The sequence below is a fragment of the Natrix helvetica genome, assembly GCF_964273705.1.
Source record: "Natrix helvetica genome assembly, chromosome: 2".
In the NCBI taxonomy this organism is placed as follows: Eukaryota; Metazoa; Chordata; class Lepidosauria; order Squamata; family Natricidae; genus Natrix; species Natrix helvetica.
Genome location: NC_138552.1, coordinates 184,294,764 through 184,312,216, shown reverse-complemented (window position 1 = coordinate 184,312,216; position 17,453 = coordinate 184,294,764). Strand labels below are relative to the sequence as shown.

The 17,453-nt window shown below is 38.8% G+C and overlaps 1 protein-coding gene across 10 annotated transcripts in view; it reads right to left on the bottom strand.

Annotated features, from left to right (window-relative positions):
* The window catches only part of LIN28B (lin-28 homolog B), a 103,921-nt gene continuing 86,468 nt past the window's right edge, over positions 1–17,453 (bottom strand). For 7 of the 10 annotated variants that reach the window (XM_081940636.1, XM_081940641.1, XM_081940638.1 and 4 more), the window contains 2 exons: positions 8,088–8,389; positions 4,124–4,758 (listed from right to left, as the gene is read on the bottom strand). In XM_081940636.1, the coding sequence (XP_081796762.1) occupies positions 4,529–4,758; positions 8,088–8,389 (532 nt within the window). In that variant the 3' untranslated portion in view covers positions 4,124–4,528. Of the gene's footprint in view, positions 2,865–4,123; positions 8,390–17,453 lie in introns of those variants that run through there. The other 3 variants (XM_081940642.1, XM_081940637.1, XM_081940645.1) reach the window with 3 other exon arrangements.

Below are 17,453 nucleotides of genomic sequence, written 5' to 3'. Positions count from 1 at the left end.
TGATCTTGACTCTATTCCTGTGTTTATACAACCTAGGATTGTATTAGCTTTGTTGCTGTTGCGTACTGCAGGCTCATATTCAAATGATCATCCACTAGGACTCCAAGGTCCCTCTCACAGTTACTGTTTATGTGCCATGTCTTGCCTAATCTGTACTTATACCTTTCATAATTTCTGCCTAAATGTAAAACTTTGCTTTTCTCCATATTAAAATTCATTTTATTGGATAGGGCCCATTGTTCATGTCTGTCAAGATCTTTTTTGGATCCTGAGCTTGTCTTCTGGGATGTTGGCTATTCCTGCCAGTTTAGTGTCATCTGCAAATTTGATGAATTCCCCTTCTATTCCTTCATCTAAATCATTTTTGAAGGTATTGATGAGTACTGGGCCTAAAACAAAGTCTTGTGGTACCCCACTGCTTACTTCTCTCCATGTGGATGTAATACCATTAAGGACTACTCGTTGAGTACGTTGTCAATCAAGTACAAATCCAACTGGCGGTGATTTACTGGATTAATTTGGATGCCATAAAAACAACCATCCACCTTGTAATTTGTTGTATTTTAATAACAAAAGTTTTATCTAAGCAGCATGTACATAGACTGTATACAGCAATAAGGCTCGCTAGCCAACTTTCCTTGGGTTCATTCTTGGTGGAATTGGCACTATAATCTCAGTGGATCTTTTCCTCTTGCTTAACAATGTTACCTGAGCAATGTATAACATAAGAAAAATAATTACAATAAAAGTTGAATAAAATAGGACTTTAGCTATTGTAAATTTATTGAAAACATTAAAAGGTGAGCATCGTATTCAATTTCAAACATGAAGAATTCATGCCAATGAATGATTTGTAAATGGTACAGAAATCATTTAGGGCTGTGGCCAATGTTTTCCCACCCAGCATATACTTAAACTCTCAGAAACTGTTGGTAAATGCCAATGTTATGTTTTATTTTTCATCACATAATCCTTTTAAACCTCAGTCACAAATGGATGATTGATAGAAATAAACATTCAGCAATAGGCATTAAATGAAGGTATAAAATACAGGATATATAGAAAGACAATCAGTGCTTTGTTCCAACAAGACAGGAGACAGTAAACAGGTGGAAACATGATCTTTCCCAACCCTCTTATCACACTGTCTTCTCTTTCAAAAGATCCCAAAATTCAAATGACTTGTTTTTATTATATGTAAACAACATAATGAATTAAAAATGGACCATGAGGTAATCTATATTCTATGTAGGACAGGTTTAAAACACTAGATAAAAAGACAATATTCAGGACACACAGGTATTGTGTTCACTTTGGTCTCTGGTTATTTAATTCATTCACTAGGGTAATACACATATTCAAGTCAATCTGATAATACTTGTCAGCCATATTGTTAAGAAGTAGGAAACTGAAAGAGGTAGTCGCTATTGTAATTATTTTTCTTAGTTTGCCACTGTAGGTTAGCAATAGTTTAGAGCAGGGGTCAGCAACCTGCGGCTCTGGAGCCACATGTGGCTCTTTTATCCCTCTGCTGTGGCTTCCTGTCACTGGTGAGCTCCACAATTGATAGGGCTTTCATTAGAACAGGAAAGAGGATGCCGCACTAGGAGGAGACTCTATGGTGGGGGAACCGGACTTCCAGTCAGCTCCAGAATTGAATGAGGGGCTTCTGGTTAGGACCTTTCTGGCTCTTTGAGTGTTTAAGGTTTGCCGAGCCTTGGTTTAGAGCAAGTGTCCTAACTCTTATTATATTTAATTTCATTCTCATTTTCTTTCTCATTTTGTGATGGATGTTGCATTTGATCTTCACTTGAGCAAGCTGTGTGCTTGGGAAAGAAGCTTGATGCTTCCTTCCTGAGATACAAATATTTAGTCAGGAACTATTGAGGCTGAAAATGGAGCTTAGATTAATACACCCATTAAAACCCTGAATTTGCTCAACCACAGTACAGGGATGGCAGAATCAGGGATCTGAACCATCTGCATCAGAGGACTGAATTTATATTCATACATTGCTTATTTCCAACTTCTTTGGCCTGATGCATGGTATTGTGAAAAATTGTTGAAGCTCCCTTTGTCAGCATCTTGTTGCCAACCAATCATGATGGCAGAATAATACTACTAGCCTGTATTCAAAAGGCCGATGATATAAAACAGAACAAGATACATTTAACAAGTCTTTAAAAGCGACCACAGACAACGTCATCAAATCTCATTAAAGACATCTAGCAAAATTAAATCCTGCGCATCGGCACACATTTTCGCAACGACATTCATTTCCATCATAACTAAAGGGAAAGAAAAACACACATATATTCTTTCTGATAAACATTTCTCACAGATAAATTAATTTAAATTAGTTTAAGACTTAATGAGATCTTTCCCCTTTATATTTTTTTCATACAAAAGTCACCAGGCCTATAGCACTTTTATTAGTCTCTATCCACAAAATTACACAAAGAAAGTAACTTTGGGATAGTACTAAGACAAATTAAGATCTTTTTAACTGAGTAGCCTGTATTTAGCAAAAGAATCACATCCTTACAGAGCTAATCGTACAATCAAACAGCACCTAAGTAATTGTCCTCTTATCTTTTCCCTCTGAGTTTTTTTTTTTAAAGTTGCTAGTAAAGTGTGCACAGCTCCTACTGATTTCACTATATGAGACCAGTTCTGGAGCACACGGGCCTCAATTCTAGGGCAAGGAGACAGAAAACATTTGTGCAAGTGAGAGTCCCATTGCAACCCATATGACAGACTTTCTGTTTCAAGTTTTGGCTTAGTCACATTAGAAAGTTCAAAAAAGGTTCATAAAGCTTGATGCCAACAAGAGTTCAGGATGCTGTTGAAAGCGACAGTGATTCCTAAACAAGGCGATTTAAAATAAAATATTTTAATTTTGTAGTAAAATTGTAAATCTTAAAAGCTTTAAAGGTATTGGCATCTATCATTCAAGCATGAATTGTGCTCATGTATTTTCATTCATTTTTTCTTATCCACTTAGTAAACTTTTACAGAGTTAAGTATTGGTCTACTTGGCTATTATGTCTTTATACTGTGGGCTAAAAAGTGCAAACTGGATTTGCGCACATACTGCTAGCATTTGTTTAGTGATGCTCAAAGTGGGTGGGGCCAAATACGTAGGATTTTGCACTTGTGCTTTGAGGGACGGCAAGTTAAAGAACAAAGCAAATGCCTTAAAGCTTGCAGGTCCTTAAGCCAAAGCTTGGTAAAACTGACTGAAGTTATACCTTGTGCTGTTACACCTGAGGGGAGAAAGAAGGGGTGTGCTCAGTGTTTCGGGAATTTTGGCCATTTAGCTGTAAACTTCACTATGACTCTGAGGGCAAAGAGGTGAGAAAGAGAGGTTTCTTCAAGCACTCCTCTTGGGCTCTCTCCTTGACCACCTTTCTCTACCTTGATGGGAGGCTTCCGTGCACAGATCATGCTTCCCTGTTCACATCACATATAGGGTGGCCAGGAATAGTTGCAGCTTTTTCAGCCAATGGAACGGCGACTGTGATTTATTAACTCAGTCTCCTTATTCGGATATCATACAAGACTGCCGTCTAATTGCTGTTCACCAGTTGGAACTGGATCTTGTTTCACAAGCTATGTTTAAACCTGGTTCAGATGTCAATGGGAAGCACGATTTAACAAATCACACTCATCTTCTCTTGCGTCTGGGTCTGCAGACAGAGGCGAGGAGGGAATGAGGGAGGCATGCTGAAACCCAAAGGTTTTTCTGCTCTGAGATTGCCTGATTTGGGCCATAGGATTATTTAGGCCAGACAAAAACCCAGGGCTGGGCAGCCAATTCTTGCTGGAGTCAGCCCATTATCAAAGCAATGAAACCCAGGAGTGCATTATTTTGGAACAATATGGTTACTCTATGTTCCTTACAAACTGGCAAACATACTGAAATGGGATAATTATGGGATAAATATAGTATCGCTCTCACTAGCAGTCTGCTAGGTTGTTACAGAACTGCTTATTATTTATTTTCAGCAGATAATTATTTCTTATAAACAGAGAGCCAGGGAAAAAACTAACAATTCTCTTGCCATCCAGGAATAATGAGATAATTAGTTAATTCCCACATGTTGGTTCTTTCTTTGGGGGGGGGGAGGGGAGGGAATTCCTACTGGTATATCAACAGCACCTCTTTCTCCGTCAACCAGGTAGAAAAAGTTAAATTTCAAGAGAGACTCTCATATCATTTCAAACAGATGCATCATTTTCAAAACTAAATATCACTGTAATATGTATATGTTGCACAAGCATTTTTTTTCTTTTAAAGTAGAGGTATGTACCATAGAATCAAAAGCCACATTTAAGGCCAGAGCAACACGTAGGTATTGCTTCTGTGGTAAGTATGAGGTAGTTGTTTGCTGTAAACAGAAATACTTATATTCTTCCTTATATTAACAATGTGGCTTACAAATTCAGGAACGGGGAGACATTGCCCTGCCCCAACCCTGAAGATCAGCCATGCTTGCAATGTGTTCACTTCAGTACATGGGAAATATTATGCAAAAAGTTGATATCTGAGTCGTAAGAAACTCATTATTAAACAGAGGTAGTTATTATCATTAGCACATAATATGTATATAATAGCACAGTACAAAGCAGTATCAAAGCATTTTTTGTTTGTTCTGAACAAGCAAGCAATCTGTAAAAGAAAAATAATAATTACATACCATTTTCCCTGAGCAAGGTTCTTTGTCCTGAGAAGGATATTTTGCAATAGTGACCATCCTCCAATATACAAAAATAAAATGTAAACTTTTAATAATAAGATAGGTCTGCTAGGCTCTCTTAGCAATTCAGTCTGTGGCTGCTGGAATTACTAATTTTACTCAAAAAAAAAAAAAAGTAGTTCTGGAATTTTAAAGTAGCTAAACAGAGAATGGCCAGTTTTCAAATCCATCATTTCCATATTACTCTCAAAAAAAAAAAGGTCAATAAACTTTGGTTTATATTTTCAAAGTGACCTTTACCCTTGCCATTGTTGCTGTTTTATAACCCAGTTATTATACCTACTAAAAGATTAGGCAATGCCACTTCGATTTGTCTACATAACTTAAATAAGTTTACAATCCTTGCATAAGGCAAGGAGGTAGTTCTCTATACATACATCACATTCAGTATGGTCAAAACAAAAACAAAACAAAACCCCCCAAAACCAAAACCCCCCATTTTGCACTGAAGTTCACTGAAAACGTCAGTATAAACAACCCAGATTCTTCCTTTCCTCCAGCATTGCCATGGGTTCCAAGCAAATTTCCATCATCAGAGTTAGGCCAAACTTTAGGCCACGGAGTCATTTTCCTGAAGGAAAGAGGGACAGTGGTGACAGCAGTATGATCAACAATATTTAGAGAGGTTTTTTTTTCCTGTGGGTAATAATGTTTTCTCAGATTGAGCAGAGCCTACCAAAAACAAACTGAGATTCTCAATGACTTAACTTAGGCATGCCCAATCGATGGCCCACAGGCCACATGCAGCCCTGGAGAGCAAGTAACACGGCCCCACAGAATTGTAAACTTTTCACATTCTTATGTGATTTATATACATTAACTAAGCTATCTATTTTATATGGGGCCAAAGACAATTCCTCTTCACTCAAATGCAGCCCAGGCAAGCCAAAATGTTGGACACCCCTGACTTAATCGAAGAAAATCTGAAGATTTTGGTTCAAACTCTATTATGAAATCGGATCTTCTTTACTTATATTTGCTTTTACATTAATTTGCCAAATAAATGAGGTAAAGTATTTCTTCAAAGATTAATTTTAAAAGAAAGAAGCAATGGCCCATAGGACTTAATTACCACTTGGTTCATGTGTCCTTTGAAAATATCAACAGCAGCAGCTGCTCCAAAATTGGTGAAATGGGTAAGAAATTGATTTTAGCTCATTCCTGGGAGAGTGGCAAAATTGTGACAGTTTGATCCTGATCAAATAATATTGCAATGGATGGTGCAAAATCCACTTTGGACAACAAGGATGATCCGGTTCCAGGAACTTCAGAGAGGACCAGTGAAGTACGAGGAGGCCTGTATGGTAGACTCTAGATGGCGTCAGAACTGGTTGCAGTACCTAATCAACTGGAAGGAGTATGGCCCTGAGGACATATCCTGGGAGGCCATGCATACCCCCTATCTGGTCTGCTAGTTCTACCTCCGGGACCCATGGAAACTGGCCCATGGAGATCGGGGGTGGGGGGAGGGCAGGCCATGCTGGGAGAGGGGGGGATAGTATAATGGAAGCCTCAGAAGCTAGTCCAGATAACAAGGAAGAGCTGGCATCACAAACTTTAGATTGGGGTTCTGAGGAAAGTCTGGAAGACCTAAGGGACTATGAGTCAGAAAGGGATGGACAAGAGCAGGACGTCAGGCCAAGAAAGTTGGAGGAGTGACCGGACAAGCAGCTGAGAATTGAACTCATTTGCACTGGTTCCTGTGTGAAGTGAATCCTGGGGAATACTATTCAGGGGTGACGAAACCTCAATAAAGATTTCAAATCCTTGTGATGTATGTGTGGGACAGGACAAATGTATTGCCAATTAACTGGCTTTCTAATCTCCATTTCCAAAATCAATCCCCCAAACTCTAAGCACCTTGGCAACTGTGTAGGCTTTTAAATAATTCAGCATGTACACAGACTGAAATTACTGTTACACAATATAGCAATTAAATAAGTTTAAGACTGCAATCCTATACACTAATTTTTCTTGAGCTTAAGGCCAGTGAGATCTTACACAAGATTGCACTGCAAATATCAAATATTGATCTTTGGGAAGTTAAAAGGCCAAGACCCATTTCTTAGAAAGACCTATAGAATCTGTCCAGTGACATGAACACTGAACTGGCTGGAAGATGTTACTGCTGCCACCACCATCGCTTTCATAATCCTCAAGATTTGCATAAGATGAGTCCAATCAAGGTTTGCAAAAGGGGAGTCCAAATGGCATTTCAATATCACTTTAAACCATTATTTTAACATCTACATTCTCCCATACAATCACCTACCCTGTATATAAGTCTTATTGAGTTGATACAGTATTTCAGATATCACATTCATTGTTTAAAGGGAAGGCAGGGGAAACGGAGAAAGCGCCTTTAATTCTTTAAAACTTTGTGGCAATTGTGAGGCATCTTTAAACCAAGGCATGACCCTTTCAAGCGAAGGACTAAAAACTTCCATCCTCCCATCTTTTCCACAGAGGGAATTACAATTTTCCCGAATTCTACAAGGATGTATTGATCTATTCAGTACCGTAGTAATGGTGACTCTATACTCAGGAAAGTATGGTTACAATTCTTTCCCTCCCCTTCTTTCTCTTTTACAATTAAAAAAGGCAACATTAAAGGGGAAAAAAATCCATTCAAAACTCAAACTATTACTTTTCCGTGAATTCAAGCAACATAGTATTTAATGTATACATTTAGGCAATGGGCTAGTCTGTACATCAAAATATCAGATGGTTTATTGTGACAGGAATGAGTTTCTGTGCACAGTGGCTATATGTGCTGCTTCCCAGCCCTTGGATGACTGTGAAGAAATTAAAAAAAAACACTTCCATTTCTTATTAATTGCTGTTTAGAATTAACAAATACCATGACTGTTCTCCCCCTCTCCCCCCAAACAAGACATGGTTAAGATAAACCACATCAAGCAGCTAAGGAAGCATAATCTTCCATAATTCTACAGGGCTGTTCTGGAAAAGAGGGAAAGACGCAAAGAACATATGCCCAACAATAATTTAGGCTAAGTTTAAAAATCATATGAGATCCTGATGCCCAAACTGCTTAGAAACTCATTGGCCATTAAACTCATCTGAAATTCACTTGGAGTGACTGGTTTCCTTTGGTTTTATGTTTTAAAAAGACCTCTGGTCCACAACTGTAGTTGAAATATGAGGTTTGTTGCAGGATAATACATAAGATTAATTCTCCTTGTGCTTGAATGAGGTAGACGTCCCAAGAGGTAATGAAAGGTGGTGACAAAGCTTTTTAAGTCTTTTTTCTTTTTTGAACTGACGGTCCCTTCCGGCTTTGCTCTTCAGGTGACGGAGAAAACTTACTTGAAGCAGCTTCTTGAGGTGACTTTCCTGAAGGCGGTAAGATATCTGGTCTTCCTTCCAGAGAATAGGATGGAGAAGTGTAGCCATAGGCTCCTCCCCCTCCTTCCCTCAGGAATGCTGATGTGGAGGGCTGGGTATCAGCTTCATATCTTCCCTGGTAACTTGTGGGCTGCTGTGGAACAGTTTTAAGCGGACAGTTTGCCACCATGTGCATGATGCTCTGACAGTAATGGCACTTCTTTGGCTGTGGAGGTAGAATACATTCCTTAGCATGATGATCGAAGCCACCACAATTGTAGCATCTGCAAAACACAAACAGAGATCCTTAATTGAATAGGCTCACAAGAGAAATGTTTGATCCTCAACTTTAAAAGAAATAGCAAGGAGCCGTTGCCAAGGAGATCAAGATCACCAAATTTGGAAACTTAAAAGTTCCTTCATGCTGTCTGAGTTTGACTGTTTTGTTTGCAGAAGTTTCATTACCCAACTAGATAACTTCATCAGTGCAAATTTGGAATTGTTATATTACCTGATGCTTTTTTGACACTATTTTGGAAAGCTGCTTTCTAATATTCCATGGTATTTCAAAGGAATTGACAAGACTAATTACTTTGGAGTAAGAACCAGGAAGCATGTCATTTTTTTTGAAGTATAAATGAAAGGAAAAGAAGCAGTACAATGGAACTTCTTTGTTGTTTCTAAATGACCATCAAAAACAATCGGTAAAGACTCAATACCTAAGAAACAGACAGCATCAGTCTGGTAAACATCCGTCAATGTAGGCTTAGGCTATACATTCTTATCAACTAAAGGTAAAGGTTCCCCTTGCACATATGTGCTAGTCGTTCCTGACTCTACAAGGCAGTGCTCATCTCCATTTCAAAGCCGAAGAGCCAGCGCAGTCCGAAGATGTCTCCATGGTCAGTTGGCTGGCATGACTAAACACTGAAGGCGCATGGAATGCTGTTACTTTTCCACCAAAGACGGTTCCTATTTTTCTACTTGCATTTTTTCATGCTTTCAAACTGCTAGGTTGGCAGAAGCTGGGACAAGTAATGGGACCTCACCAGGGATTCGAACTGCGACCTTTCTGATTGACAAGCTCAGCGTCTTATCAACTACAACAGTGCTATTATTGGGAGATTTGCACATTGTCTTCAATCTCCTTTAGTCCACAAGTAACAAGATAACAGTAATATTGACAGAAAAAAATTACAGCTTTCTTAAAACATGCACAATAGTCAATTTATGCTGGATTCTACTCAGAATACTCAAATGAGGTGAGAGATGTAAAACATGCAAAAAGAAAAATCCTGGATAGGGTGCACGACAGAACTGATATTAAGAAATATTGGAAAGTTTATTGGAAACTATTATGAATTGTATTGCTCCTCAAAAGAGAATCATGAAGGATAACTATGGTATGTGTGTGGGGGAATCAATTAAAAGAGATGCATAAATTTGTTGTCATTGCTGATTTCTATTTCACAGAATTTTTTAAAAAAATCTTCAAGAATAAGAACAACCTGTAAGCAAAAGTTAAGAAGCTCAACAGCCTGCAGTTTCCATCTCTTGAATTTTGAGATAACCTGCAGTTTATTTATTTATTTAAATCCTGCCTTTATTATTTTTACAAATAACTCAAGGCCACACCATATCCATATCCCTTTCTTCTCCTACGATATTTCTCCACAACAACCTGTGAGATGGGTCGGGCTGAGAGAGTACCGGGCCCAATGTCACCTAGCAGCTGGCTTTCATGGATAAAGCAGGACTTGAACTCACAGCCTCCTGCTTTCTATCCTGTTGCTTTAACCGGTAGACCAAACTGGTTCTCATTCTCATGCTTTTCATTCCTTCCCTCTTTGCTGGAACATACATCTTGTCTGGGCGATACAGAGAGCTCACAGAAAGGTTTTTTCAAAGGAGAGAGAGGAACACTTTTGAGAACCTCCCGTGAAGTGGATTTGGTATCTCAAATGCTTCCCAGCTTTGAGGTATATTAAAGCAAAGTAAATGTTTGCAAAATTAATCCCAGGAAAAGTATTACTGTGAGAATATTACAGAGAATCAAGACAAATCTGTGCGGGTTATGGGTGTTTTGAAAATATCTAAACCATGATAAAGGAAATAATTTTCTTGTGAATGAGTTACCAAGAGAATGGCAATAAGAAGGAAAGGTTGCTGTGATTCATTGAGCGGATTATCTGTGCATTTACAGATATGGATTTGCATCTGTGCAGAATCTCTCATCAGAGCTAAGAGTGTTGACAGGAAGACCCCCTGGCTCCTCTCTGCATTTCCAAAGAGGTTAAATCACAGCCATATGGCTGTAGGCCACTGAAAATGACCGTTTGCTTACCTGAATGGTCGTTGTCTAGGCGCTGTGGGAGTGTCCAAGCATGAGTTAACTTCAGCTTGCTGCCCAAGGACTGAGTTTAAATCTTTAGTGTAGCCACGCCTCCTGCTCCCTTTGGAGGTCAGTTTGAAAAACGAGGAGGTGAAGTCCAGAAGAATGTCGAAAAACTATTTCTTTAAACTCAGTCCTTGGGCAGCAAGCTGAAGTTAACCCATGCTTGGACACTCCAAGCAGCGCCTAGGAGAACAGCCATATTGGGGGAGAACATGGGTGTCGGCACATCAAATCTAGATTGTAGGGAGCTTTTTCAAGGTCCTTTGTAACTTTAAACAGTCACTAAATGACCAGTTGTAAGTCAGAGACATTATATACTATGTCTCAACTATCATGATAAGGAATTCTATGCTAGGTGAAACCCATATATGCAAGGCAGAAAGAAAAAAAAATCATGTAGAAAAAAAGAAGATACAAGAAATGTACTTCCAATAAATAATTATTTTGTGTGATTTTATTTTTATCTGTTTCAGAATAACCCACTAGAGGGCAGCAACCATCTGATCATTCTCCTCTTCCTTGAAGTGCTTTAAACTGTTATTTCAAAGATTATTGTCAGAGGGGAAAACCAGGTCATTTTAACAACAGTTTTAAAGATGAAGAAAGGTATGATCAAGATCGTATATTTCAAGAAATATGTTTATATACTGTATACATAACGTATCTATCTATCTATCTATCATCTATCTATCTATCTATCTATCTATCTATCTATCTATCATCTATCTATCATCTATCTATCATCTATCTATCTAGGGACGTGGTGACTCAGTGGCTAAGACACTGAGCTTGTCGATCAGAAAGGTTGGCAGTTCACCAGTTTGAATTATTAGTACTGCATAACAGAGTGAGCTCCCATTACTTGTCCCAGCTTCTGCCAACCTAGCAGTTCAACAGTATGTAAAAATGCAAGTAGAAAAATAGGAACCACCTTTGGTGGGAAGGTAACAGCATTTCGTGCGCCTGTGAGGTTTAGTCATGCCAGACACATGACCACGGAAATGTTTTCAGATTGTGCTGGCTCTTCGGCTTTGAAACAGAGATGAGCACTGCCCCCTAGAGTCGGAAATGACTAGTATATATGTGTGAGGGGAACCTTAACTATCTATCTATCATCTATCTATCTATCTATCTATCTATCTATCTATCTATCTATCTATCTATCTATCTATCATCTATCTATCTATCTATCTATCATCTATCTATCTATCTATCTATCTATCTATCATCTATCTATCTATCTATCATCTATCTATCTATCTATCATCTATCTATCATCTATCTATCTATCATCTATCTATCTATCTATCATCTATCTATCTATCTATCTATCTATCTATCTATCTATCTATCTATCTATCTATCTATCTATCTTATCTATCTATCAAGATATCTTAATTCCAAGCCAACAATACTTTTCTACAATAGATTTGAATTTGAAATAAAAAAATATAAGCCTCTAAAGGAGAATTATTTGTAGATCAGGGTTGAAATATGGGGATCACCAGCAGTCCGCACTCAGATGAGCACAGATTAACTCAAGGATTAACATCCAACCAACAATCAAAAAATAAACAATACCCCAATCAAGGAACTGCCAAAAAAGCCAACGGTAGTAAACAACCCAACCAAAGAATCTCCAAGACAACACCCACCAACATTGACACTAGGAATATAAACTGAGAACAAACCCCAGTCCTTAGCAACGCTAATGATGTTACCTAGTTTGGGTAATAAAATATCTGTAAGAAAACCAAGCTCAGATAGCACCAGCCTCATTGTTTATGAGCTGTAAGACTTCAAACATTGTTGAGCAAATGCTTTTGAAACAATAGGAGTTTTCCAAAAAGCAGTTTTTCCACCTCCCATTCATTTCAAGGGACTTTGCAGATTAGGCTTGTGTTTTATAATAAAACAACATTACACCAAAAGTTAAAAAACGAATGGGGTGGGAATAAACTATGTCACAATATAGCTATGAATAGGTAAACTTTTCATGAACAAGAAATAACCTGTTTCCCCGAAAATAAGACCTCCCTGGGTAATAAGCCCAATCAGGCTTTTGAGTGCATGTGCCAAAATAAGCCCTTTCCCAAAATAAGCCCTCCCCTAAAACATTTAACTGCATTTGCAGCCAGTCCCCGCCATTTCTTGGGGGAGAAAGGGGGGAACATGCCCCACGTGCCCTTGCCATCCACAAAGAATGGCCTCGCAGAGGCCGCTACCACAAACCCTAGCTACCACACCCCTTCTCTTAGTGAATCCGCAAAAAGAGCAGCAGGCCCAATGACACGCGGGCTGGCAAGAGCATGCCAGAAACAAAGACAAAACTTCACGCCCTCTCTGGATCAGCTAATCCGTGGACCATGGATCGAGGTTAAGGGGCTTCCTGCACCTCAAAAATAATAAGACTTTCCCAAAAATAAGGCTAAACACTTATTTGGGGGTGGATGTCAAAAGAAAATAAGACCCTGCCTTATTTTTGGGGAAACAAGGTAGAAGCAAGAGATTAAAATAATCTTATTTCTCACCCAAACTTGACCTGGTAATAGTCTATTCACATTTTTAGACTAACTATTAGGTGAAGTTTTGATTTAGTTGCTCTTTACAGTTACAAGAAATGATTCATTTCATAGGTTTGTTAAAGCCTGACGTTCCTCCCCAATCTTTTCTGGGTCTGATTTTTACCAAGGAATGTTTTGGGTTAAGTCATTTAGTTTAGTTTATTTCTTTTTCAGTCCCATTTTGGCAGAAGGATTTGAATGGATGAAAATATCCCTTTATTGGAAGTCAGGAAGTTCCCTCTAAACCCAGCTGGGAATTCACAGAGTAGGTTACTTCTTATAAATGAAAGTTACCATATTTTTCAGACTATAAGAGTCACTGTTGTATAAGACGAACTGAGATTTCAAAGAGATAAGAAAGAAAAAAAGTTTTTGTCCTCCCAGGTCCCCAGGAGCACTCTGCAGGCTTCAGCAGGGCTGGGGAAAGGCAAAAGTGCCCTCGTTTTTGTGAACAGCAGGTGGGAAATGGGCCTTTTTTCGCAAAAATGAAGGCTTTTTTTGCCTTCCCCCAGCCCTGCTGAAACCTGCAGAGTGCTGCTGGGGGCTGGGGAAAGGCACAAATGCCTCAATTTTTGCAAAAAAAGGGCTGTTTTTCACAAAAATGGGATGTGGGGTTGTGCTCCCCCCCAAATGGCTGTATTCAGTGTATAAGATGCATCAACATTTCCGCGCTCTTTTAGGAGGGGGAGAAAGGTGCGTCTTATACTCCGAAAAATACAGTACAATGATGGATGTAGAATACAATGACATCTCCTTGAAAGCAGCCTAAAAGCTCACGTCTAGTGTGCGCCTTCACATCTGAGGCATGGTGAGCAGCTCCCCCAAAAGTTTTTTTTTGGGTAGGGGTCCTTTTAGACTTCCCTACCCAGCGAGTTACACCAAGTGCCATATTTATTATGATTGATGAGTGTTTTACAATATATAAGTATGCATCTCAATGGCCAGTGTCTTGGGGAAGAGAGCAGGTTGTGCATCTCCCCAAGCGACCGAGGCACACCCAGCACCAACAAGGGCCGAAAGAAGATCCAGCAAGAGTGAGGCACCGGAGAATCATCCCCGGAAGCTTCTCCATCCCCCGCCATCATCTTTACCTTCTCACGCCAGGCGAGGAGTGACTCGGAGGGGAGGGCAAGGGGCGGAACCATCCAGTGATGGGACAGGGAGCTGTAGCAGAGGGCCTGAAGAGCTGCATGCAGCTCAGGAGGCGTGGGTTGCCAACACCCGAGTTAAGACAATTTAAGTAAAGAATTCTGTTTTGCTAGGCTTCTTGATGGGAGAAAATAAAAACCAGCTTGTGGTATTATCTTCTTTAAAAATGAATTCTATTCAGGAGGAGCAAAAAATATACAAGGTTAAAAAAAAAAGCCTTAGCAATGAATTTAAACGAGGCCAGCTCATTTTCGGTAGGCCCTTATACAGACATAAGCACAGGTATTGCTCCACACATTTTTCTTTAAATGTGTTGAAGTAGGCTAAAGGGCTTCATCAGCAGATCAGTTAGCAGCCATACACAAATCCATTTAATAAGTCACTAGGGTAGGCACTATGTTACTCAATTTAATTTTTTTTTACCTTCCCAATTGATCAAAAGCCAGCTAGCCCAGGGGGGCCTCCTCATTTTGTACGTATAGACGGGTATATATTAATTATCCATCATCTATTTATGCACTTTCTAAATTCATTTGAGAGTCTAATTCTCCTTTTCACTTTTACATAAAGAATATTGTGATTAAGATTTGGAGCCTATAGTTAATTACGAAGAAGAAAGTTTGTAGTGGCTGCATTCCATAAGGACACTATGCATGTCCTTATCTGTATACATTTAAACTTCATGGATTTACAATCTTAATTTGGTTCCCCTGAACTTTGTTTATAAAAGTCTTATCAATCGTGCACTTCTTATCCACTCACACCCATTTCGAAACACTTTGCCTCTCCATGAACCTAAGGATCGTAAAAAGCAGAGAACTAATTGTAGGCACACAACATCACAAATATATTACAAATAACAAAGCGCCATTCATGAAAGTGAAGATATGCATTTAAATTGAAAAATTAAAGGGTTTAAAACCACCTTTTGCGATCTTCTGACAAGCAAAATCAATGTGGAAGCCAGATTCACTTAACAACTGTTACTAAATTAACAACTGCAGTGATTCACTGAATAACTGTGCCAAGAAAGGTCGTAAAATGGAGCAAAATTCATTTAACCATCTCACTTAACAGTAGAAATTGTGATCATAAGTCAAGGACTATCTGTACTGAATATTTGATGGAAATTTGTATCTTACCATCTATTCCAGTGATGGCACATGCCACCGAGTGCCAAAAAAGGAGCATAACCATGTTCGTCTGGGCTGCAAACAGGAAGGGAGCTGCCCAGGGGGCCTGCACGTGCCGGAAAATGAACTTCTGGTTTCCAGCGTGCGCATGTATGCTGGCCAGTGAGTCTTTTGGTAACTGGTGCACATGTGAGCGTGTCGATCAGCTGGCCAGCAGCATGTTCACACCGGAAACTGGAAGAGTTGATCTTCCGGTTTCCAGCATTGCTGCACGCACAAATACCAGCTGATCAGCAGGCGCACATGCGCGCCAGAAACCCAGAAGAGGAATGGGTGCCACATGTGCCAGGCGACATGGCTCCGCGTGCCACTTTGGGCATGCATGCCATAGGTTCGCCATCATGGATCTATTCTATAGTATTTGGGGGGGGGGGGAAGCAATAACACAAAACGTCTTCACCTGTTTTATCAATCACAAAATGCCTATTTTAGTGCTCTACTACAGCATTAAGGATTTTTAAGGAGCAGAAATAACTTACTTTGTAAAGTACGGTAGATCAAAAGTCATTCTTAGGTTTTGTGTGTATAATAAACTAACTCAGCTAAACACACTGAGAACTCTGGGTTGTAACAGCAGTTATAAGTGTGAGAAATATTTATAAGTCACTTTTATAGTGTTGTTGTAATTTTAAACAGTCACTAAATGAACTGTTGTAAGTTCAGGACCAACTATATTAATCTCTGTGCATGGCAAGCCTATTTGCAGTTTTGTGTTTCCAGAAAATCTTTCCGAAGCCGCCTTCTTCTGACAAATACATAGAAAGCTTTGAATCAGTTGCATGTCTTCTCAGATATGGGTTTTCTCTTCTTTTTAAAAGCAGTTTCCAAATAGTATGAACAGTAGGAAAATCACCGATTAAAATTTCCTGCACTTTCTGCTACTGGCAAATGAGTTGTAAAAGATCTGAGGAAGGAGGAATCTAAATAGTTCAAATGTTCTAAAAAAATTTGGGGAGGAACAAATAAAAAAACCTCGCCATGGTGTTATTTATCTATGCGCTAAGTAAATGAAAAAATATATATTTTACATCGAACAAGAAGTTTCCAAAAAAAAAAGACTTCAGTAGTTAATGGTTCATGACAGTCAAATTAAGATTAAAGAGATTTTACTGTCTGACCACACATAATCTGATATTTCCTCCTGCCTTTAAAACGATATTATAGTTTTTCTGTCACTCAAGGCTTGCTATTAATTTTTCACACTGGGCCTTCTTAAATCCAGACATCTCCGATACAATCTCAAAATATGTTGCTGAAATGCCTTCCTCTATTCAAAATCAATGTTTCACCTTAAAAACAGTGGTTGAAAAAGTGAGATGGAACATAGAACACAAACTGATGGGTATGCAGATTTTACCTGGTTTTTTTATCTTGCCCCCTTTTTATAAAGTCATTTTATGTTTATGGAACAAAGGAATTTTTTAAAAAAAAGATGGAGTTAAATATGTTTTATTAATAGACACTATTCTGTTTTTTAAAAAAAAGAATGTATAGGTTCAAAAGCAAGAAGCTGGCAATGCACTAGCCTTTTGTAGCTACTCGTGATTAAAATAATAGTTGTACTTTTAAATAACAAACTGTATAATTCTGTTTTAAGAATTATAATGGTAAAAGTCAATTAACTTTTTAAATTATCACATCCCCACCCCACATTTCCTTTAGTAAATACCATGTTTTCCCCAAAATAAGACCTCCCCAGATAATAAGCCCAATCGGGCTTTTGAGTGCATGCACTAAAATAAGCCCTCCCCCAAAATATTGCAGCACAGCAGCAGTCATGAGGTGACCACACTCACCGCCTCCTGCACCTCAAAAATAATAGGACCTCTCTGAAAATAAGGCCATGTGCTTATTTGGGGACGGGGGTGTCAAAAGAAAATAAGACCCTGTCTTATTTTGGGGGAAACATGGTATAATTTGCAACATTTTAAACCTGTGGGTTTTTTTGTAGACTCTGTGTTTTAGTTCTCTTCATCTCTGTATTACATGATAGAATCTTTTAACTTTTTGTTTTTCTCCTCTCTGTGAGATTAAATTCATTGTATGT